This window comes from Triturus cristatus, chromosome 12, assembly GCF_964204655.1.
Source record: "Triturus cristatus chromosome 12, aTriCri1.1, whole genome shotgun sequence".
Classification (NCBI taxonomy): Eukaryota; Metazoa; Chordata; class Amphibia; order Caudata; family Salamandridae; genus Triturus; species Triturus cristatus.
This window is the reverse complement of record NC_140595.1, coordinates 456930346-456954883: the sequence shown is the minus strand read 5'-3', so window position 1 is coordinate 456954883 and position 24538 is coordinate 456930346. Positions and strand designations below refer to the sequence as shown.

The 24538-nt window shown below is 47.0% G+C and overlaps 1 protein-coding gene across 1 annotated transcript in view; it reads left to right on the top strand.

Annotated features, from left to right (window-relative positions):
- Positions 1-1097: 1097 nt before the first annotated feature.
- MYLK3 (myosin light chain kinase 3) overlaps positions 1098-24538 on the top strand; it is a 437450-nt gene continuing 414009 nt past the window's right edge. Inside the window, exon 1 of the mRNA XM_085636963.1 lies at positions 1098-1227. Coding sequence (XP_085493089.1) covers positions 1174-1227 — 54 coding nt within the window. The 5' untranslated portion in view covers positions 1098-1173. The remainder of the gene's footprint in view (positions 1228-24538) is intronic.

The following is a 24538-nucleotide window of genomic DNA, read 5'->3' as shown; positions in this document are numbered from 1 at the left end:
CTGGGACTGCGTTCGAGCCGGCTGCTCCGTCGTCCCCTGTCTCCGCCAGGATCTCTTCTGCGGTTCCGCCGTCCGTCCTCGATATCCCCTACCACGTGGCTGGCTCCTCGTTGCCCACGTGCCACTCTCCGGCTTCTATCTGCCTCTGCCGCGCTCTCCCGGTGTGTAGGTGTCTGCTGTATAGCTTCTCCAGTCGCTCACCGCGTATGGTGGTGTCTCTCCTGGTGGGCTTCTCTCTGATGCAGGTTAGGGGGGGGGCACCTTCCGCCTGTTGCACCTGGGGTTCTTCTTGTCCCAGTCTCGTCGCCACTGTAATGTAGTACGATGCCAGGCTGTAAGTACCTTCCCCCACAGACTCTCTGGAGACGTTCTGCTAGCAACTAGAACCTTTATTGCACTTAGTAAAACACCTATGGAGAGAGCGCCGGGCAACACGCTCCGATCGCGTCTCTCGTTCGCGCCGCTCTGCCTCGCGCATGCGCAGTAGCGTCCGACGTCCGCTACGCGCCTCTACGTCATTCCGTAGTGCGCGCGTCCACTAGACCGCGACACTACATAAATGTAAATACAATACATGTGAGTAGGATTCGAACTAACTTTAGTTTTTGTGTTAACCACGGCTCCATTATACCACACACATCCCCGAGCAGGCGACTCGAGAAAGGTTCAATAGAAACGCCTCTAATGCTGCAGCAGGTTCATCTGGGAGCACGTCTCTGATAACCGGGGCATTGTATTATTTAAAAACGGCCCGGCTCGTCTCGTCATCCGAGTGCTTTGTTTCCAATGAAAATAAATTTGGAAAGGGGTGTCAGCCGCACGGCAATGCATGGAATCGTTTCTACCTCATGGAAAGTTTACCATCCGAAAGAGAAGCAAACATGGCTCGAATACCTATCCCCGCGAGGGTTTTCCGGGCCTGACCTTTGCAGTAATCCGCCAGGCAGGAGGCGCCGTGACGAGGGCCGCCGTCAACTGCGTGAATCACTGTCCGCGAGCCTCCCGCGTAGTCTAGACCTGCGCCTGGGAGAAGGTCCCCTGAGCCTTGCAGATGGGGCTGCGCTAGGCCGTCCACCCTGTGGCGCAGACGTCGATGTGGGCGAAGATTCCACCTGCTGCCCCTGGCACGGAGACTGTTGCCTCTGAAACTGCGACCCCGGGCCGGAGCCCTACATGCTGGTACATAATACTAGTAGTACCTTGCAAGGATGTAGACGGTGGCATCGGGTAAGTGAAAGCCCCCCCCCCCCCGCCATTCTAGAAGTTTTCCAATGTACACTAAGCATGCATGGTTTTATTTGTGTAAGCAGGAAGCGGTTTTTATTTTGAAACCTTGATTTCTTGCAGTTCTGCAAAATTATTTTTGCCAAAGCACAGATGCTATAAGGTGGTGGTTTGTTTTTCTCGGCGTGGAGACGTGCAAACCCGGTCTGTGCTCCTCTGAGCTTTCATATTTTTTGTTCAGAGCACTGACTGTTTTAGCAAGAGACGCAGCAAAATAGACGGGTGCATATCTAAAATAATGCATGTAATTGTATTGCTGCCCATTAATTCTTGCTATGAATGAATTCCCTCAGCATGTGCAACGTCGCCTGTGGTTTCTTAACTAAGCCTATGATACCAGCAAATTACCTTCCAACTTGTATATATTGGCTTATGTTCTGAGCCCTAACACACCTTGAGATAATGTCCACTTAAAGCCGGCACAACGCATCCTTTTGCAAAGTAAAGACCTGAAGCACAGGTAACCTCTAGTGCATTAGAATTACTTACACCGCTTACATCGAAGTGATGGGCACCCGACCAAACTGTGTAGATCAAGATGGGTCTTTCGTGGGTACGTGGTGATATGCAGTCATTTGCAAATAGACTAATCTACACTCCGCATCCTCGCCAAACAGACTCCTCCGTCCACTTCTCTTTGACCCCAACATGGTAACCACATACAGCAATGCCCACAACACAAAATCAAGCCTTTCACACAGCTGTGCACAGTGGTGTAACGAAACTTGAGGGAGCCCTCCTGCAAAGTACATGTAGGTGCCCCCCCTCCGGACTCACTCGGGAGCTCTCAGGCCATGTTACTGTGATGAGGGCCCCCACCCTAGAGCTCAGGGCCCCACACACTGGGGGGGCTTTTGTTACGCCACTGGCTATGTACAGGATTACAACTCCACATACCCGTTTTAACACCAAGAGACATCCACCGTTCGGATAACATTAAATACAACTATCCCAGTATTGAGTTGTCACCTCTACTCAAGTAAAAGACCCCAACACATGACCCATCCTATGTGCAATTGATATCAGGACATGGAAAACTGTATACACTTTCTGCACTACACACATTCCTTTACACGGGTCCTATGCCCACTACCCAACCCCATACATCCAGTCACAACCAGTAAACAAATTGTATGCTTTCCGACTGCCCCAGTATACAGAGCCCTCTTCATACAGTGACCTGCATTGCAGATACCCTTACTCATGATTACAATCACTAGAGAGACCATTGCATATACAACCTGCACACCAGCAGAGGCAGCTCTTACACCTCGCCATACCCCTGCATATTTACCTCACACAGAATGCTACACAATCATACACTAAAGTTTGTTCATGTGTCCCTACTGCCCGACAATAAAATACAGATCATTTCACATTCTAGCTCTCCCATCACAAGGGACTTCACACCAAACTTGCAGTCACACATGCGGACACGAAACACACGCAGCAGCACTTTGCAAGTGCAATCCATGCACAAATCCTACTTCACGTACCCAGCACAGAACTCTGAATGCACTTTCCCCACCATAGAGGTCACCACTACTCAGAGTATGCACTCACCACATCGTAAACTCTATACACAACCACACTTGCCATTACAATGTTTAAATACCTCCTACCCCACAATCACCTCCCCCAAATGGCACAGCCAACCCACAGAACACTTTAACATATTTACACCTCTCTCCACAGACTTTAACAAGTAGTTCTACCAAGCGCAGACGCTTGTACCCACACCCCCCTCCTCCACACACACACACATCATTATGCATTGTATATTACATGAATAGATTAGCTGTCCTTAAGGCAGTACGTTTAAAACAGATTATCCCCTGTCTAATTATAAAAAATCATGTTTAAAACAATCTTATCAACACATATTATATCATATACACACTCTACTTGATTGTTAGAAGAAGATCTTTTTCTCACAGCCAGCAATTAGATCATATTCATTTTATTGCACTTATATATAAAAACAAGTCCCATCCAATGTGTGACAGTCTTTCTAAAAACATGTTTTTATAAAAACAATGCATAAACAATATATAAAAACGTTATTGTGTAACACAATTTTAACAAAGAGAGAAAAAACATATATCATAAGACACTACAATTTGTCATCAATTCGACAGATCACAAGGAGAAGTTTCTGCACTTGGCCTGGATGGACTCTATTGTATCATCTACAGGACAGAGTGTTTCCACAGATTCTGCCACAGAAAAGGCGTTGACGCGTTTCGATGGTTATTTCTTATTATTCCATCTTTTTCAAGACTAGCATTTCAAGTCTCTCTGTTGTTCACCCTTGATTGACCACTATGGCTATCCTGTATTTTGTTTGTTATTTTTTACTTTAAATTCTTATTCCAATTGGCCTTAATGTCAGCGTTATTTCTATTTGGAGCAGCCTTTCGACATACTCCTGGATCTCAATTCGTGTGTACGGGAATCACTTAGTTATAAATATATTCAGATGTCCTTTCAATTACGTATTGGTTCACTCTGGTATGCCTTGATGATTTGGCTGTGGTGATAATTTTCACTCTCCCTGGAAGACTATCCCACCTTATTCCAAGGGGCCGAACGATACTTGCCTCCTTGTTCTCTTGCCTCCATCGGCTTAAGTTTTGGTGTCTTCTTGTGTCCGTGAGGTATAGTCTATACCTCACGGACACAAGAAGACGTGCGTAGGATTCCGTCTCTCTACACCAAACCTTAACCCCTTCAGTGCCACGCCCTTTCCCCGCCCTGTGCCGGGCGTTACATTAGCGGGCGGGGTTCATGACGAGATAGTCTCGTCATGGGCACAGCGCAACCGTGCTCCATGACGAGACTATCTCGTCATGGGCACTGAAGAGGTTAAGCCGCTGGAGGCAGGAGAACAAGGAGGCAAGTATCGTTCGGCCTTTTGGAATAAGGTGGGATTGTCTTCCATGGATAGTGAAAATTATCACCACAGCCAAAGACGCCATCCGCAACCACCACCACGTCATCAGGACCGCCAAGAGGACCTCCTTCACAGACCGCCTTGACAACAACGCACACAATAGCAAGGAACTCTTCACCATCGTGAAGGAACTCTCCAACCCCAGCTCCAACGCCAACGACATCCCATCATCGCAAGCCCTGTGCAACTCCCTCGCCGCCTTCTTTCACCGGAAAATCACCGACATCCACAACAGCTTCAGACCCCGAACGACCCATGCCGACCGCACCGCACCGAACTCACCGCACCCCTCCGCCCACGACACGCTGACAACCTGGGCCAACGTGAGCATCGAGGACACAATCAAGACCATGGGAACAATCCACTCCGGATCCCCGTCCGACACTCTCCTGCACCACATCTTCAACAAAGCTGGCAATTCCATCGCACCCCACCTGCACAAAATCATCAACCTCTCCTTTGAGACCGCCACCTTCCCTGAGAACTGGAAGCACGCAGAGATCAATGCCCTACTGAAGAAACCCAGGCCGGACCCGAGCGACCCCAAGAACTTCAGACCAATCTCCCTGCTTCCGTTCCCAGCTAAGGTCATCGAGAAGATAGTAAACACCCAGCTCTTCCATCACCTCCAAGACAATATCATCCTGGACCCATCCCAATCAGGATTCCGCAGCAACCACCGCACCGAGACCGCCCTCATCGCTGCCACAGACGACATCAGGATCCTACTAGACAACAGTGAAACGGCGGCCCTCATCCTCCTGGACCTCTCCGCCGCCTTCGACACCGTCTGCCACCGTGCACTACGCATGCGCCTCCACGACGCAGGGATCCGAGACAAGGCCCTGGACTGGACCACCTCCTTCCTCTCCTGCAGAACCCAGAGAGTCCGCCTCCCCCCCATTCCGGTCCGAGGCCTTCGAGATCATCTGTGGCGTCCCTCAAGGATCTTCCCTCAGCCCGACGCTGTTCAATGTCTACATGGCGCCACTAGCACGCATCGCCCGACAGCACGACTTCAACATAATCTCCTACGCCGACGACACTCAGCTGATCCTCTCTCTCACCAAGGACCCCCTCACCACCAAATCCAACCTCCACCAGGGAATGAAGGCCGTCGCAGACTGGATGGAGGACAGCCACCTCAAACTGAATATAGAAAAAACTGAGATCCTCATCCTCTGGTCCAACCCCTCCGCATGGGACAACTCCTGTTGGCCCACGTCACTGGGGTCCCCCCAGGCCCCCACCGACCATGCACGCAACCTGGGAGTCATCCTCAACTCGAAACTCTCCATGACCAAACAAGTCAACGCAGTCTCCTCCACCTGTTTCAACACCCTCCGCATGCTCTGCAAGATCTACAGATGGATTCCGACACACATGCGGAAAACAGTCACCCAGGCCCTAGTCAGCAGCAGACTCGACTACGGAAACGCGCTCTATGCTGGAGCCTCGTTCAAGCTCATCAACAGACTACAGAGAATCCAGAACGCCTCGGCACGCCCTGATTCTCGATGTCCCACGCCGCGACCACATCACCCCCCACCTGAGGAACCTGCACTGGCTCCCCGTCGACAAAAGAATCTCCTTCAAGCTCCTGATCCACGCACACAAGGCACTCCACAAAACAGGCCCAGCCTATCTCAACAGTCGACTCTCCTTCTACGTACCCAACAGTAAACTCTGCTCCGCTGACCACGCCCTGGCCACGGTCCCACGCATCCAGAACTACTTCCGGAGGCAGATCCTTCTCCCATCAAGCCGCCAGGACCTGGAACACCCTCCCCCTCTACCTGCGACAAACTGAAAACCTGCTGACCTTCAGGAGACAACTCAAGACCTAGCTCTTCGATCAATAGCAGCAGCATCCCCCCCCCCCCCCCAGCGCCTTGAAACCCTCACGGGTATGTAGTGCGCTTTGCAAATCATTGATTGATTGATTGACCCTGCCATCCACCTACCATTTTACCTCCGCACCTCAAGACCTGTCCTCATTATTGTGGCTAAGCTATTGACCAATTGTAGCTGAAGGCTGAGGTGAGCGGACCCCCACCCATCCCCCACACCCCCGCACCCCCCCCCCCCCCTTTAACCTAATGTAAAGCGCTCTGATACCAACGCGTCGAGCCAGCGCTATATAAAACTCATAACATAATAAATAAATAAATGGCCAGTCCGTCCATGCATTCAACCCTCCATCGCATACATTCGAACGTAAATACTGTAGCCAACCCTCTGAAATAAATGACATGAGCACACACTGTACATATCTATCACAGCAAATATGAAACACACCTTGTTAAACCCTAATTTTGTCTAACTGTTAATCGTGTCTCGAGTTAACCTAGTTGGATTTGTGTAATGGGCCCTAAGGTTAACTGGATTGTTCTTTAACTATGCAATATTTCTCTGAATAAACTCATCATGGTTTGACTTAGCATTAGTCTTTCAGTTACCTGAACAGGGTCATGGGGGTCACTCCGCTAGGTACCCTATATGTGGTCTGCCTGCTTCAGATTCTTTCTTAAAATATTTTGTGGTTTAAGTCCGTTAGATTTCCGGTTACCTCGTGCCTGTATTCTGATTAACCCTGCAGGTCAATCCGCCACCCCTAGAATGTTCTGCTAATGAATTCGATATAGTAGTTGTGTCGCCTGTGCCTGTGGGTTTTGGTTATGCGGGTCACAGGAGTTTATCACATGGCAGGAGGAGGAGATAATAGAACCAACTGGCATCGGAATCCTCTCCATCAACTAGATAAATTCCCCAAATCTGGTGGCACAAAACGTGTACTGCATATTATTATATATATTTTTTTTTTTACAACACCTTCTATTCATTTTAAAATATGACTCAAAGTGAAAAGAAAACGTAAAAGAACAAATTAAAGGAGTCTCCCTGTCTAGCAGTTTCTCCAACCCATGCCGCCATCTTGGACCAAATAAACCAATGCAAACTGACTCCATAACAGTAACCTTTTGCATAGTAAACCTCAGCTGTCAAGGCTTATATCCCTGTATTTCCTATTTCACTGTGTCGTTTAGGGTCCTATATGGTCTATACTTATCCTGTGGTATCTTCCCTAAGCCTCCCAAATGTTTGTATATTTCTGCGGGCAACCTCTTGCATTATTGTACAGCATATTTCAATAGGAATCATTATCTAGATAAGTGATTCCCAAACTTTGCAGAACCACAATCCAATTTTTAGAATGACAAACTTTGCGACCTAACAAGTTTTATTAGACATGAGGCAGGCGATTGTTAAATATGTAACAAAAGCATTGTGTAGTAGTGCATTGTCATTAACGTACAGCGCATTTTCCATTGAAATAGCCACTAAATTTGCACAGACATAGTTTTACTGATAAAACTATATTGCACACAAATGATAATCTGTTGAAATCAGTGTTTCAGTGAATATTTATAATTTGTGCACCACCAAGTAAAGTATCTCAATTTGTTTTGATCTTATTGAAATCTTTGTTTTTTCACACTTCAGAATAACCTAAAACGTGCCTAATTTTTTCTTTCCAAACTAATGTGTACAGTTCACTTTAAGGTATTTTCATTTTGTTGTGCTTTACAAAAAATGGCATCCAACAGCCTTTTCTTTCACTCTTTCTGTACCCCAGCAAGATTTCGTTCTCTGACTAGAAAGTGAGAGGACACTGAGTTAGTGAGTTTGTACACACCAGTCACAATGTTAAACAAAATTTTTAAAAACAAGCATCAATTTGTCAGAAGACATAGCCAGACTTTTGATTTCTGCATTTAAATCCAAGCAAACGTGATAAGATTAATACAGATTTTAAAGACATCTTCATTTATTGTTTGTACTTAAGCGACCCAATGAAAATCCACTCTCATCCGACCCACAGTTTGGGAAACACTGACGTAGATACATGATGTTAAGAAACCGTAGAAGTATAATAAACTTTCCATAAATCGCCAAATGACCGAACAATACCAGATTTACATTGGTGCACAAAAATGATTTTCTAAAAATAAGCATAAGTATCTGACTACATTAACGAAAAAGATTTCGTTTGCCGTAAAAGAACAACAACTTTTTGCTTCTTTCACACAGTTTGGAAATAATAAAGATCCTATATTAAAAGTATTTAGAAAAATCACCTGAGGTATAATGACTTATTTCCATGGCTTTTACATTACCAATTCATGTGGATCAGATTTCAAGTCAAAGTTGTTGCAAACATCAGGGTCAACTCGGGCACTGGCTCAGGTAGGAGGGATTAGCGAAAGAATGAGGAGTAAAACAGTTGGCTGCTTCATTCACAAACGGCCATATTAACTTCCGCAGAATGTTTTCATTCGGATGCTTTGAACTAATGCATATTGTTTCACTCTAAACCTGTGTACTAAATATATCAGTGCAAACCTAAACAAGTGAAGAAGCCCTCTTCATCCAAAGAGATCCTCGCAGGCAGCAATCTGTGCAGTGCTCTTTGGATAATTCTGCTGATTGCAAATGATACAACATCCCTTAAAAAGCACATTCTACACGCGAGATACCACATCATCCCTCAATGCAAATAAAGGAACACCCTCTTGAGAGAAGCTGATTGAACTGGTATTAATTGTATTACAAAAGGAGCTGTGCGACCAGCTGCATCCTTTTCTGTAATACCAAAGTGCCTCGGACCCAAAAAGAAGGTGCATATGTCCGGTCCACACCCGGGGCACTTTCTATCATACATCCCCCCCATCTACACATGTTCGAATGAGAACTAATAAAGTATTCCAATAGTTCAGCCAATCCTACAGTACCAGCAACCTCGCAGTGGGTACGTCGGCTGTCCCAAAACACCCCCACAGCGCACGATGATGGACAAACACGATCTCCGAGGTGAGAAGCGATCGAAGGGGGGTAGAGGAGGGGAGCTGCTGTCAGAAAAATTGCATACCCTGCTAAGTGAGGAACTTCAGGATACACCCCTGGGTGGCGTGGCTGACGTGGGGCGAGGATATGAGGCCCGGGTGGGTCAGGCAGTTCTGGGACTCCACTCTGGGTACGAAGGGCAGCACTGCACAGGAAACCAGAACCTGACCCAGAGCTCATGCAGAGAGGCACCCTCATTTAAAAGGGAAGGCGCAACAAGTGTGACCGGATGGTTAAAGACCGCCGAGCACCAGCAAGGCTTGGCGGGTCACGTGAGCCGGAATATTGCATGAGACTCGGCGAGCTCAGAGGAGCCACAGAGCAGGAGCGGCATCAGCACCCCCCAGATGCTCCCGCAATGCTTGATAGCTGAAAATCATGAGCGCGGAGGCCAGAAGCGATCAAGCGGGGTTGGCGGAGGGAGACCGTTGCAAGTAAAATAACGTCCCCTCACTAGGCGCGGAGACCCAGACACACCGCTGAGCTCACCGAAATGGGGTTATGAGGCCTAGGTGGGCCAAGCTGGTCCGGGTCCCCACTCAAAACCTAGCAGGCCGACTTGTGTGACAAGCACATACCTGAACCAGTATGCATCCAGGAGGCACTCACCTAAAAACAGAAGGTACAACGAGCGAACCTGGACAGGCAAGGACCACCCAGCACCAGCGCGGCGGGGGCAGCCTCCGAACACAACAGGGCAGGGCCCTGCTGGCCTCTCAGGACTGTAATCACCCTGAACAGCATACATTGTAAACAAGTATTGGCATAGCCAATAGGTCTCGCCTTTGGGACCTTATAAGTGTTTAGCCATGCAACAGTTGCATAACTAAATACTTATAAGGTCCCAAAAGCGAGACCTATTGGCTATGCCAAGCGGCCGTGTGGCCGCGAAAGTGATCGCGATCAAACATCAAAGTGGCCGTGCGGCCACGAAGATGAAAGTAACCTCGGTGAAGTGCGGCGCGCCGCCCGCGCACATGCACTGTAGCTCTAGGCTGGCCTGGTAGCACTTTTTGGAGCCCTCACAAAATGTCTCGTTACACCAGCGCATGCGCTGGGTCAGGCGAGACCTAAAAAGGGGTGAGGCAGACTAATCCGGGACCGCCGATGGTAAGAGCAGGGGAGGCCTGCTGGGAGGGCACTTGCTGGAACCGGGCCGGATCCACAGCGGACTATCGAGGGAGGTCATGTCGCTGAAATGCATCACACTCGCTTGGGAAGCATAGTGATCAACATAAATGACACCCTTGGACAGTTGCATAGAAGGGTGACAAAGTAAAGGGTGCCAAGAAACCAAGAACCACTGAAAGCATTCCTATATCCTCAAATTATAGAAACACACCGGAAGTGCCCGCGAGACTGACAATTGAGGATCGTGCAGGCCCAGTCGCTTTAACATGCTGATCCAGTCATTATGATCCACAACGGACCAAATCTCACGAAGCAGCTAGACCTGTAACATAAGATAACATACAACAAAGCTGCAGTAATACTTGCGAAGTTGAGGCGTACAAACTCGTCAATTCACTCCCTGGTGTTACATGTCGGACATGGGCCGACTTCGTTCCAGGGCTGGAGGGCCTGCTGGCGACCGCTTCCGCTCTGATCTCAACCAGACAAATCAGCTGGGGAGCCATCCACAGACCCCATGTCTAGTAAACTGGACGCAGTTTTCACCCCAGTAGAAAAGGTGGGGAACACAATGGAACAAACACGCTCCTCACTTGAACATAAGATTGATAAAATGGCCCTTGACTTAAACCTCCTGCATGCAGATCACCGGAAGCTAGCAGACCGGACCATAGCCGAGCTATCGCCCAAGGCTCAAGAAGACGAAAAACACCTAAAGCAGTTGTCGGCCTGAGTGAAAGTGCTTGCTCATAGTGCAGAAGATTCCGAAGTCCGTTCTAGGTGAAATAATGTGGGCATCATGGTCCTCCCAGATGGCATAGAAGGCAGAGACGCTACCACCTATGTCAAGAACTGGATACAGGGATTGCTGCCGGATGGTGTACTAACACAACACTTCACTATGGAAAGAGCACACAGGGTGCGGCGCAACCCCCCCCTCCAGAAACTGGCCCAAGACCACTGCTTTTTTGTGAACTAAACTATAAGTATAGAGATACGATTTTACAAGAGACAAGGAAGCTGCAAAAGATACAGGTAGCAAACAGTCTTGTAATGCTCTTTCCAGACTACACAGCAACAGTACATAAACAGCGACATTCTTTTATGGATGTGAAACGGTAACTCTGTAAGCTGGACACTAAATATTCACGATTATTCCCTGCGCCCCTTCGAGTAGTGGCGAAAGGCAAGATACACTTCTTCGACACTCTAATTGCCGCATGGGACTGGCTAGACTCTATGAACCCTGGGGAGGCCAACCGAGACAACGACCAATCTGGGAGATCACATCGAAGTACTGAATCAGGGCCACACAAGGGAAAAGGACAGGAGCAGCAATCACAACTGCTGTGCCATGGATCCAACCTAGGACAAATGATACAGGACCAGCGCAGTGCACTGCAAGCAGCAGCTGAAGTCAGAAGTCACCTAAGGAACTCGTTGTCGGAGGAAAGCTTACAAGATCGAGTGAGCGACGTGGAGTCAGTCGATATGACCTCAAATTCACAGGACTCTGGAACGTTTCCTGTGGTCACACCCCAAACTGCAGATAACTTCATATAGCTGAACAATGAATATCTGGTCTCCCCCTGACAGTTGAGTGCCCATTAAGGCTCTGCTAAGCCCACTATTGTGTTACTTTCTGGAAGGAATTTACAACGTCTGTCAGCTACACCCAGTCTTGTGACCTAAGGCAGGCTACAGGCACAAAGGGCTGAGGAAAGGAAAATACCAACTTTCTAAAAGTGGATTTTTCAAAATTGTAATGATAAATTTGCCTTCACCATTAAAGAGGGTTTTGCATAACATTTTCATAGGTACTAAATATGATAGACCCACCTCCTCTCAATTGGGAATTACAGCTCATTAAATGTAATGAGGAATCTCAAATATTATCCTATGGGAGGGGTAGGCCTCACAGTAGTGAAAAACACATTTTGGAGTTTTTCACTACTAAGACATGTAAAGCTTAAAAGCGCATGTACAACCTATCAATCACACAGAACCCTGCCCTATCAGCTCCCTAGGGCCTACCTGAGGGGTGACTTGTATGTAATAAAAGGAGAGTTTAAGACTTTGGCAAGTGGTTTTAAATGCCAAGTCTACATGACAGTGGCAGGCCTGGGGCAAGTTTTAAGGTGCTACTTAAGTGGGTGGAATAATAAGTGCTGCAGGCCCACTGGTAGCATTTAATTTACAGGCCCTGGGTATATGATATGCCACTCTACAAGGGACTTACAGGTAAATTAAATATGCAAAACCGATATATGCCAATTAAACTATGTTTTAGGGAGAGGGCACACACACTTAAGCAGTGGTAAAATGCACTGAGTCCTAAGGCCAACAAAAATGAATCCAGCCAAATTAGGAAGAGGAAAGCAAAACGTTTGGGGGTGACCCTGCAGTGAGGGCCTGTTAGAAATGGGATTCCTGTATGGCTGAAGTACGCACCCAGGCCAGGCAGTGTCATGCACTCACCTGGTCACAACAGCAGAGATGACGCTCATCCTCCTATCCCTCTCAGATAAGTGTGAGATCCAGGGGTGGAAGTCTTAAATCACGCACTGTTCCGAGGAGGAGGGGGCAAGGGGCCCACGGGGGGAGGCACAAAATAAGAAAACCGAGACTTGCGATACTACATCTGCTCTGTGGTGAAGCACACTGCTTAGCAGGATGTCACTCCAGAGACCTTCTGTGTCTGTGAAAGTAGGAATGTATGGTTTTGTGATGACTCCATACACTAAAAACAAGAAAAATCTATTGCCTTCAGTACACTAGCAGGCCTTCTTCTACATTGGTAGAGCATTAACTTTAGTAACATTCACGTACATGCTTCTTCTATTATATGGAATAAAACTAGATATCAGGTTCGCAGGTAGGAAACCTGGGGCCATCGAGGAAGAGCTCCAAATACTGGGTTTAGTCTCCGACACTCCAAAAGTAAATCATGAAGCATGGATTGGAGTTTCTGGTACTCCCAAGGCTACACTCAAAACATGGGTTGGAGTTTCTGACACTCCTGAGGTGTACTAGGAACATAGATTGAAGTATTACATTCCCAAGGTACAACTAGTCACACAGGTTAGAGCATGACACTCCCAAGGTATACTCGGAACGTGGATTTTGGTACAAGGATCACGCATGAATCAAACACTCAAAGGAGAATTCTCTAGGTACTACTGTTCATCAGAGAAACACAGAGCGAAGTCTTTAGTCCTTGCAGAAAACATAGTTCAAAGGCCAAGGTTTCAAGAACAATCAAGGTGAAGTGGAGGGAAGTCACGGAGGGGAAACTTGAAGACAATTCTATCGTCTGAGGACGCCGATACTCTGGCCTTGTTACTACTATAAAAGGATACTATAAAAGGATAGTGTGCACTAACCTGATTTCAAGTACTTAGCCTAGTACTTCAACTTGTCCTAAGTTTGAAGAAGGTCTTGAGGTCTTGACTCAGGAAACCTCAGAGGAGGTGGAGTATCTGAGAAGGAAGCGGAGATGAGGGATGTGACGAGAGAGCTGGAACCAAGGGAATCACAGGAGGGCTTGAACTGCAGCTGGGGAAGAGCGCTGTCCTGGTATGGTCGATTCTTCAGGTGAGTGGGACAACAGGAAGCTTGTTGTGCTGGGAGTCTAGGCCAAACAAGGGGCTTGGTTTGGGTATGGCTTATATACAAGCTCGGGGTCCAATGGATAGAACGGTATCACCTTTGGCACGTGGCAATCTGGAAGGTACTCCAAGACTCTGAAGGAAACCCGTGCTAGTACACTGCCTTAACCTTACAGGAAGAGCAGGTGAAAACTAACAGATGGAATCACTTAACAGGGAACTCATTTTTAATTTTGTCTAAATGTGCTCAAGGGAAAATCACCAGAAGACCCGCAACGGTGAGAGCAAGGCAAGCCATTGGTTCATGTGTTCAGGGAATGCTTGCAAGCTCAGGCGCAATAGAATATGCAGCCATGGTATTATAGTGCGCCATTAGGCGCCACAGGGGTAACACTACACAGGGTCCAGGATTAAGGATACTTGTGGTTTGGTGAATAACACTACACTGAATCAAGGTTAGTGGAATCAGTGGTCGGCAACTCTGCAATTTATCATACTGCGAAAAAATGCGCCACAGGGATAACGCGTCATGAGCCCTGCAAGCTAGGCTAATTACACAGACGGCACATGAGGGGGTCGTGACAGGCAGGAACCAACATTCTAGTCTGGGTAAGCTAGATACACACTAAAAGTTATCCTGTGCTCAGACTGTGGTAGCTTTGCACAGAGCAGTCAGGCTTATCTAAAGAGGTAATGTATAAAGTATTTGTTGCAAAACACACACTCACAGTAACAATGAATACACCACAAAAAAACTCCACACAGGCTTAGAAAAATAATTATTATATTACGAAAAAAACAAGAGCAACACAACAAAAAGCCAATGTATAGAAGTTTAGATATTGATTTTAAAAGAATAAATGTAGTACAGTGAATAGAAGTAAGCCGCGCTAAAAAGGTAACTTTAGGTTGCGCTGGACTGGGGCAAAGTCAAAGTTTGAAGCCTGATTTTAGCACCTTCCTGAATTTCAGGTTGCCTTGGATGATGCTTGTCTTTGCCAGGGGGAGTTCCATAATTTGGCTACCTGTGAAAGGAGGTCCCACTGATGGGTGCTTTCTTGTATGGAAGGATTGTCATAAGGGGTGTCTGTCTAAAGTGAAGGGTTCTATTTTGCTGGTATGCTTGAAGTTTTGCTTGAATAACAGACGGACACATGTCGTCTTCACTGCCTTTAGGACAATTCAGAGTCATTTGAAGAAGTGCCTTCCCACTTTTGACCATTTGTGCAGTCTGGGTGGGATTTGACCATGGCAATGGTATCCTGCACTTTCTGTAGGAAGCCTAGGTGTGAGAAGATAGGACAAAAGGTTTGCAAGGTGTGTAAAGCGCTTCTTATGACTTGGTTCACTTTGGGAAAGAGTGACAGGCTGGAGTCCAGTGGCTGTGTGCTGGTAGCTATTACATTCTTGAAGGAAGGACCTTGGATTTGCAAGAGTTCGTTTTATACACCTGTTTGTTTACAACACAGAAGCAGTGTTCAAGTCCTCCAGCGTCTAGGACCGTAGGGATTTTCAGTATCGGGGTTATCTGTGTGCACAGGCATTGCTGTAGCAGTTTAGATTGAGAGAGTTTATGCAATCCAGTAGTGAGGTCAGGTGTGCAACCATTTTTCTATTTTTTTAATGTTATTTTATACATTTCCAGAAACATACAACAGATGTGTATTACACGCAACAACAAAGCCCCGTGTGACAGCAGAATACATTGATTTTACAGTATTTCATTGTACAAACATATGCATTGTGATAATCCAACACCTTTATACGCTTTAGCACAATAGCCTCTAGGATGGTCCTGTGTCGACTGTGACATCCTGGGGCCTAGTCAGCAAATAAGCTGCAAGTGGAGACCAAACATCCTTAGGTCTAGACGGTGCTGGAAGTTCTTCGGCATAGCATAACAGTTGATCCCTGCAGAACACCATGTCTTGTAACCAGTTTTTAAAATTAGGTGCATTTTTACTGTCACATGGCTGCACCATTTTCCTCTTGGCCAATAATAATGCGATCAGCACCGGACGTCTGTTCTCTGGTTTCAAGCACTTCACCAACCCCAGCAAACAAATCTGTGGGGTGCAACCCACCTCTTCCAACATCATAGCATTTAATCCTTGTGTTACCAACACCCAGAAGTCGTTAACCCTGTCACAACTCCATGCAAGATGAATGAAATCTGTCTCCTGTGCCCGCACCTTTTGCATCTAGCAGTCTCTCTCAAGCCATACCTGTGTAGCTGTAGGGGAGTATAATATAACTGTTGGCTCTATAAACTTGGACTGAGTGATATGTGGAAAAACCCGAAATCTATTGCAAAAAAAATGGGGTCAGTTTTAAAAAGGAGATTTTGGGCGTATATGGACAATACTGAAGTTGGGATCAATGGTTCCTTAACAACATGTTTTTTAGATTTTAAAAGCTGTTTTAAGTTTGAATTATATATGGATGATATTGAACCCCCTCAAGCACGTGCAATTTGTATACTGTTTAAATCCGGGGCTCTTCCATTAAATGCGCTGAAAGGTAATTGGAAGAATGCATCTGTACCCTTGCTATGCCCCCTATGCAACGCTAGCCCTGAAACACTAGAGCACTTTATATTTTTCTGCCCATTGTATGCAACATTGAGGAAAACCTGGATTGTTCCAGCATGTTGCGTGCTCTCCTTTTCACGCCCTAAAGAAGCTCTACGTGTTTTTAAATCAGATACAACTGGGTGGCTTGTCTTTACACTGTCTAGGTACCTGCTTTATGCATGGTGGAGAAGATCTAGTTTTGGAAAGAGCACGTGTCATGAAAATGTAGCATCTATTGGGGAAGGAAGAACTTAAGCCCCACCTTCGCCTAGAAACAAAAAAAAGTTTTAGGGCCTGTGACTAAAAAAGACTGTACGGTGCTATTCCACTTCCTTCTTCTTCTTTCTATCTTTCAAAATTATACATAGGGTTTAATGAAATGACAGATTTTTATGATATTTTATTGTTATTTTTAATAGAGTATTGATTGAGGTTCTTTTTTAATTATGTTTTAAGATGAATTTGAACCGTGTGTGTGTGTGTGTGTGTGTGTATATATATCTAATGCAATGTTGAATTATTCCCTTTTATTGATTGAGAGGAGTGTTCATGGTTTTGTATGTTCAATGTGATGGTTTATGAATGATCATGTTATTGATCGAAATAAATCACTACTATAACTGTTGTATTTATTTAAAATGAATTATGCGTAGGTTGCAATTAGCCATCAGTCGTCTGGTCACATAGCAGCTGAACTCCCATTCCTCATCGTTAAGTGTATTGCCCAGTGCCTTTTCCCACCGACCCTGTGCCTTGCTAGAAATAGGTGCAGCGTCTGATTGCATAGCGTTGTACAGTCGGTGACTAATTTACCCGCAATGGGCTTGCCAGCAAAGTTTGGATCGGGCTCAAAGTCACTTGTTCTGTGCCGGTCATTAAAGGCCTTAAGAGCATCACGTAACCTGTAATATGTAAATATTGACATTGATGGACAGGGACGGTGGTCATGTATCTCCTCCATCAAAACAAAGGTACCGTCCGGGTAAGCGTCGCCAATTGTAACTATACCCATATCCGCCAGTATTGCCAACGCCCATTTCTTGTGTCACCGAAATGTTAGGATGATGTGCTAATGGGAGAGCCAGAGCATATACAGGATGTCTGCCTGCAGGTTTCACCATAGCGCGCCATCCCTGTGCATGCAGTCCGCAGTACACATGTCCTTAAACAGGTAGTTTGTACTTGCCTTAGAAAGTAATGCCACTGGGTGATCAGGAGCCATGTCGTCTGCCTTCGCCGCTACGGGGGGGGGGGGGGGGGGGGGGGGGGGGGGGCCGTACTGTGCAAATTGGGCCTGGGCACATAAATCATCTATGTACAAATCCGGTGTGCTGTGAATACAGCCTTGTGAGAATGCTCCAGCTACACCTAGATTTCCTGCCTGCCCAGACCAGATGTATTAGTATCGAGTGCAGCCGATCAAAAAAGGATCTTGTTAATTTGATAGGAGCATTAGTGAAGAGATACAGGAATCTGAGGAGAATTACTATTTTTATTACTGCTATTCTATCAGCCCGGGACAAAGGCAGACCACTCCATCTGTTCACCTGTTCCTCCGTGGAGGTCAGCGCTCTTCCAAAGTTTTCTTTCAACACTATCTCGGGGTCAGGATGCACCCACACCCAGAGATACATGACTGGTTCTGTGGACCATTTGAACGGGTACTCCAGTTGAAATTGTGTTGTACTAGTAGTTAGCAGGAAAACAGCTGACTTTCCCCAGTTAATTCTGAGCCCTGATAAACGTTCATATTTGATGTACTCCTGAATTAATGAATGCCGATTATCCTCTGGGTTTTGTATATATAAAACCATGTCATCCGTATACATGGAAATTATAAGTGGGCGTTGACTGAACTGTAGCGCTGCTCTCGTGTATCTCTGTCGCACAACACAGGCCAATGGCTCCATCACGATAGCAAATAAAATAGGGGAGACCGGGCACCCCGTCTGGTCCCTTTATGTATTTTAAAAGGTTTAGAGTGACCAATATTTATTCGCACCCTCGCTACCGGTGCAGTATAAGGATTTCTATCCATTGTATGAATGGGAACTGCAGTCCCATCCTCCTTAACGTATTGAACATATACCCCTATCTGACAGAATCAAAAGCCTTAGCTGCATCAAACCGCACCGCAGCAGCTTTATGATCCGCTTCAGTTGGTGTAAAACCGTAAACAAAGTACGCAAATTATGAGACGTAGACCGGGATGGCACAAAGCCTGATTGGTCCAGGAGGACCAAAGCAGATAATAGCAGTTGCAGTTTATTAGCTATAATTTTTGCAATAATTTTTGTGTCGATATTTAACAATGAAAGTGGGCGGTACGACTATCTGTATGCTTCCCTGGCTTTAGAAAAGTGACAATTAACGCTTCCCTAAGCAAGGAAAGGTGCATGCCTTTATCGTAGGCTTCGCTATACATATTCACCAAATGCGGAGCCAGCAAATCCGCGAACTCCCTATAGAATTCCCCCGGCAGCCCGTCTATGCCCACTGCCTTACCGCATGGTAACGTTTGTATGGCCTCCTTCACATCCCCTATCGTGAGGGGTTGCATCAGGTACTCCCTTTGACCATTTGAGAGCCATGCTAGCGCAATTTCCTCAAACAAATCCCTGATCTCCTCACTGTCTGCTTCTTCCCCAGGGCCATATAGGGTGGCATAATAATCCCTAAAGTATTCAACTATATTGGGTGTATTGTGGTACTTAGCTACGTTTTGTCCCTCTATTTCAGTGACATAGTCCTGAGTCCTCACCCTTTTTATCTTAGCTGACAATGTGCAACCCGGGCGACCACCCTCTCCATACGCCCTATCCTTCAGCGCCTGGACATATGTTTTAGTTCCTGGTCTGCCATTTCATTATATTCCATCACTAATGTCATGATCTTTACCAGCTTGTTTATATTCAATGTGCTTGCGTACTCCTTTTCATGACGTGCTAGCTTGTTTTCGATGTGTTTTATATCTGACCGCAATGCCTTTAGCACCCCTGCCTGAAGCCCTATGCAGGTTTCCCTGATGGTAGCCTTAAAAGCTTCCCAAAGAGTGCCCGCGTCCTCTACTGTACCTACGTTCTCATCAAAGAACAATTCGATAGCCTGATGTACTCCTTCCCGGAATACCGGATCTGAGAGGGAAGACTGCTGCAATCACCACTGAAATGGTTGATAATGTCTTGTCGGGAAATTGATGTCCAACACTATCGAAGAGTGATCCGAGAGCGTTCGTGGCATATGCCTGATCCCATTAACCCGTGGAACCATCGACTCTGAGAGAAGCCAGTAATCAAGCCTGGACCATGACTTATGGTCTGCCGACATGAAGGGGCCCTCTCTTGTGCTCGGGTGTCGGTCCCTCCAAATATCCCTCATGTTATATGTACGCATAATATTGTGAGTCACTTGCATTGATCACTTCCCCTGCCATGAAGTGGTGGCACTTCTATCCATCTTTGGATCCAAATATAGGTTCATGTCCCCCCCCCCCCCCTCCCATATTACCAGCTCTGGTTGCAACTGAAGCATCTTATTTTTAAGGCATTGATAGAAGTCAGGATCATCAACATTGGGGCCATAGGTGTTGATAATTGTGAGCACTGTTCCTGCCAAATTCCCCTGTAACAGTGTGAAGCACCCCAGGTGATCTGATTCTGTCGAAATCCGCTTAAATGGTGTCCCCCTTTTTACAAGAATCATTACCCCTCTGGCGTAATTGGAATACGAGGCGACTGTTTTTACCATTGGCCAACGACCACCAATCCTGCCCTCACCAACCCACGTCAAATGTGTCTCCTGTAAAAGTGCCAGTTGCACCCGATGTTTGTCGAGGTATGCGAACACCTGTCTGATCTTCTTAGGATAATTTAATCCCCTCACATTCCATGTCATCAGTCTGTCATCCTCCATTAGTCTATTGTCAGTGTGGATCGAAATTGTTGCGAGTCCACTACCAAATAACTTTGCATTGAACATAGCAACCATATCGGAGAATACCCACATGGGGGGCGACCAGGTATCCATGTCCCACCTGAGGTGCAGGTGTGGCCGGGCATACTTTTCTTAGGACCAACCGGCTTACACATTGCATCTCCTTTGGACCAATTCCTCACATAGACAGTAGGAGTCCCCACCCCCAACCTTCGTTATATTTCAAACAAGTCTCTAAAGCAAGCCCACAGTCTGCAAACACAATACAATGATGTAGTGGATAAACTTTTGATGAGATTCCCCCCACACAGCCTGCCTCCCAACCAGTGCCGATGGTCCCAACTGAGTGGCTATAATGTCTTAAACATAATACTGAAGAGGATAATCCACCTCTCCCCATCAGCCACTGTCCACAGTCCCATCTACAAAACAAATGACATGTCCAAAAGCACTTAGTCTGTCGGGTCATCCAATTTGCGAATGCGAGTAACCTTCTTGCACACTATAAACCACCTTCCTGTGTCCCTGAGTGCATGAAAGCTCCGTATGCAAGGTGTTACGTTAACACCTTACGAGAGTCCCTGTAGAGATATACCTGGACGACATACAGCTTTTATTCCTCCGTATCCGATCTCTCTGAGTGCGAAGGCGATGCTTTGCTCCTCGCTACTTTCCTTCTAGCGTGGATTTGCTTCAGAAAATCCTGCGCTGCTTTAGGAGATTGAAAAATCTTCACTTTACCTACCACTGTGATCCTCAGCCTGGCAGGAATAAATATTGCACACGGGATCTCCAGCGCGCGCAATTTCTTCTTCACCTCCGTGTATTCCCTACGGGCCATCTGCACCACCATAGTGAAAGCAAGGAAAAAATACACCATATTTCCTTGGTAGCATGTGTTTTGCTTTTCCCTCGCAAGACTAAGGACCGTATCCCGATCTCTGTAGTTTAAGATCTTTGCTACTATGGGGCACGGCGGCGCACCCTGATGTGGTTTAGGTGCCAATGAGAGGTGCGCACGTTCCACAATTAGTACCTGTGAGAGATTTTCCGCTCCTAACATGTCCTTCAGCATGCTTGGCGTAGTCCTCCAATTGGCCTGTATTCGTGCTCTCAGGAACATCTGTTATTCATAGCGTACTCCGTCGAGAGCGTGCCTCCAAGCTTCATTTTTAGCCCTGATGACCTCCAACAGCTTCTCCATTTCTTGGCACTTGCCTGTCGTGGAGTGCGACTCGTCCTCAACGGCTGAAATACGGTGCTCCGCTGTCGTAAGTCTTTCTCCCTGCTTGTCTAATGTGGCCGCCATTTTGTCAATCCTGAGGGATAAGTTGTCAATCATGCGATCCATGGCCTGTAAGCTTTGTTGCATAGCCTGCAGTGTGGCCTCTAACGTGGAGTTCTGCGATTGGGTCTGCTCCAGCTCAGTGTCCGAATGCGTTCCCACCGGGCGCTTCGAGCAGCGAGATTCAAATGAAAGTTTAGGCTGTTGTTTGTCAGTCTTCCCCATAGTGTTTTGTTGGTGGCCAGTTGCTGAGCATATTGCCCAGGCTCCACGCGCAGCTGTCGCTTTTCTCTGCACTGTGCTACGATTCCACACTTTTTCACCCCCTTCAGTGAATTCCAGTTTTGTAGTCACGAGGCACCGCCCAATCTTATCTGAGGCACAGGCCTCCCGCTACTGTTCCGTTTGCACACACCAACTGTACTATTTATATGTTACCAGCAGTCTCAGCCCCTAATTATGGGATTTATCCAACACTATGTCACAAAGCGCTTTATCCAGTGCACCCACAGCCGACAACCAGGCCGCCTCAGTTATCCAGGGCAGCGGTGCTCGCGGATTGCTGGCGGGTCACACAGCGGAGACCAATATGTATTCCACACCCTGCCTCAGATGTGTTCCACTGCAGCACCATCAATGCGGTCAGCGGGATGCGATCCACACTCCCAGGTCAAACGGGCTCCCTTCGTCAGATGCTCCGCGCTCCTCAAACTGCACGAAGGTCAGTGGCACATGCTCGCGTCACGCCTCTTTATGTAGCTCCAGTCCGATCTTGGCCCCCTGCCTCCGTACACCCGGAGCGTGATCCCTGGGCTGCACACCTCCACAACTGCCACTCCTGCGTGTGTGACGTGCTGACAGGGCCCACAGACACAGGCCGTTCGTAGCTGCGGCACTTTTGATTGTAATGGCCACAACCCGCTACACCGTCCACGGTGCCTCCCACACTCCGCCACTGCTAGACAATTGCAGGCAGCAGTCGATTCTTCACTTGCCTGTCGGAGCTACTCACATGGATGTCCACCACTTTAGCCTTGGCTCCGGAGCAACAGGGTGTGCGCCGCCCTACTCCACGTTATATTGTGGTTCAAACCAGGTATGCCGCCATCTTGTTCGCCGCCAATCATGCAGTTATATTTCCAAACTCCTGATAATGTCTCGCCGTTGTTGCAGCACGATACTACTGCACACTGGGTGGTTCCGTTTCTGTTCCGCTATTCAATGCTGTCAATTTTATGATCCGATGGATGCCAGGTCCGCAGATTTCTGATGGATTATTTGCCCGGCCGGCAGAGCTGCACTGCAGTGCGGCTGTTTTGCCTCTGGCTCGCTAGCGCCCCCCCAGGTGTGCAACAATTTATGAGTGTATAGATGATTAAGACCTTACTTGTATCAGACAGTGTAGATAGGATCTCATTTATAAGGCAACAGCAAGACCGTGTGTTGGACTTGGCCTTTTTTGCAGGGTCATCCCTGAACTTTTTGCCTTCCTCCTGTATTTTGTCTGACCTGTTTTTGTTGGTTTTATGACTCTGGGCACTTTACTACTGCTGCTCAGTGGTAAAGTGCATATGCTTTCCCTATTGTAAATTGATGTATCGATTAGTGACTCCATAATTGGCTTATTTGGTTTACCTGTCAGACCCTAGTACAGTGCACCAGGAGTGTCCAGGGCTTGTAAACCGAATACTGCTGGTGGGCTTGCAGCGCTGGTTGTGCCACCCACAGAAGCAGCCTGTAAAAGTGTGTCTCAGGTCTGCCATTGCAGAGCCTGTGTGCGGTCTGGTACTGCCATGCTGACTGGACAAGTGCACCCACTTGCCAGTCCCTAAACCTTCCCTTTTCTTCATATCAGACACCCCTATGGTAGGCCCAAGGGCAGGGTGCATTGTAAGTATAAGGTAGTGCATGCCCTGGTGTGTGTGGCATATCTTAATAGTGAATTACAGCCATTTTCATTTTTCACTATTGCAAGGCTACCTGTTCCCCAATGGCCAGAATGGGCAGTTTGATTATTACATCTTATAATCTTAACTGACTCACGGAACATGGTAGAAATTTGAGTTTAGTATGCCTGAACTCGGAATGATAAAATACATATTTTAGTGAAGTTGGTTTTAATACTCTGTATTTGAAAATACCATTTTTAGAAAGTAGGTATTTTCTTGTCTAACCATCCAGGCCTGCCTCTGCTAGGTTGTGTATTCCTTTTCTGGAGTTTGAGTGACAGGGGCTGGGGGATTCCAGCTGACAGGGTGGGTCAGCACAGGGCTGAATAGAGAGATCTGCATCTAGATGGGTGGGATGAGTTGCACCTGGGACCTGAATAGGGCTGTGCCTTCCCTCCACAATGCTGGCTCCACCTCCTGTGGTGCGTCTGATGTATCTGCCCTGCACTGTGAAAGGAAAGAAGGAGTCATGTAAACAAAGTGCTCTAGGACTGACCAGAACTGGTTTGGACTAGGCAAAGGCCTCTCTGCCTTCAGAGAACAAAGAGAAACTGGGTATAAATATTGTGACCCAAACCCAAGAACTTTAGATCACTTTGGGAAACAAGAAGAAACCTTTGCTGAGTAGAGCAACCAGAGAGACATTTGAGAGAGTATCCCTAAGCTTGAGGGATTGGCCTGCAGTGGTTGCCTAACTGCCAAAGAGAGAAGAAAAGGAACTTTGTGTACTTTATTCAACTTGTGAAGCATCTCCAAGGGCTTGAGAAAAGAGCTTGCCTCCTGCTGAAGTCTCAGGGACAACAGACTTCACCCACCAGCTCCCCAAGAGTTCTTTGGAAGTGCCTGCTGTTTTGTGAGGCTTTCTGAGGGACTGCGTGTCGCAAGGAGCTGGAAGCGTGACTCACGAGCAAGAAGCG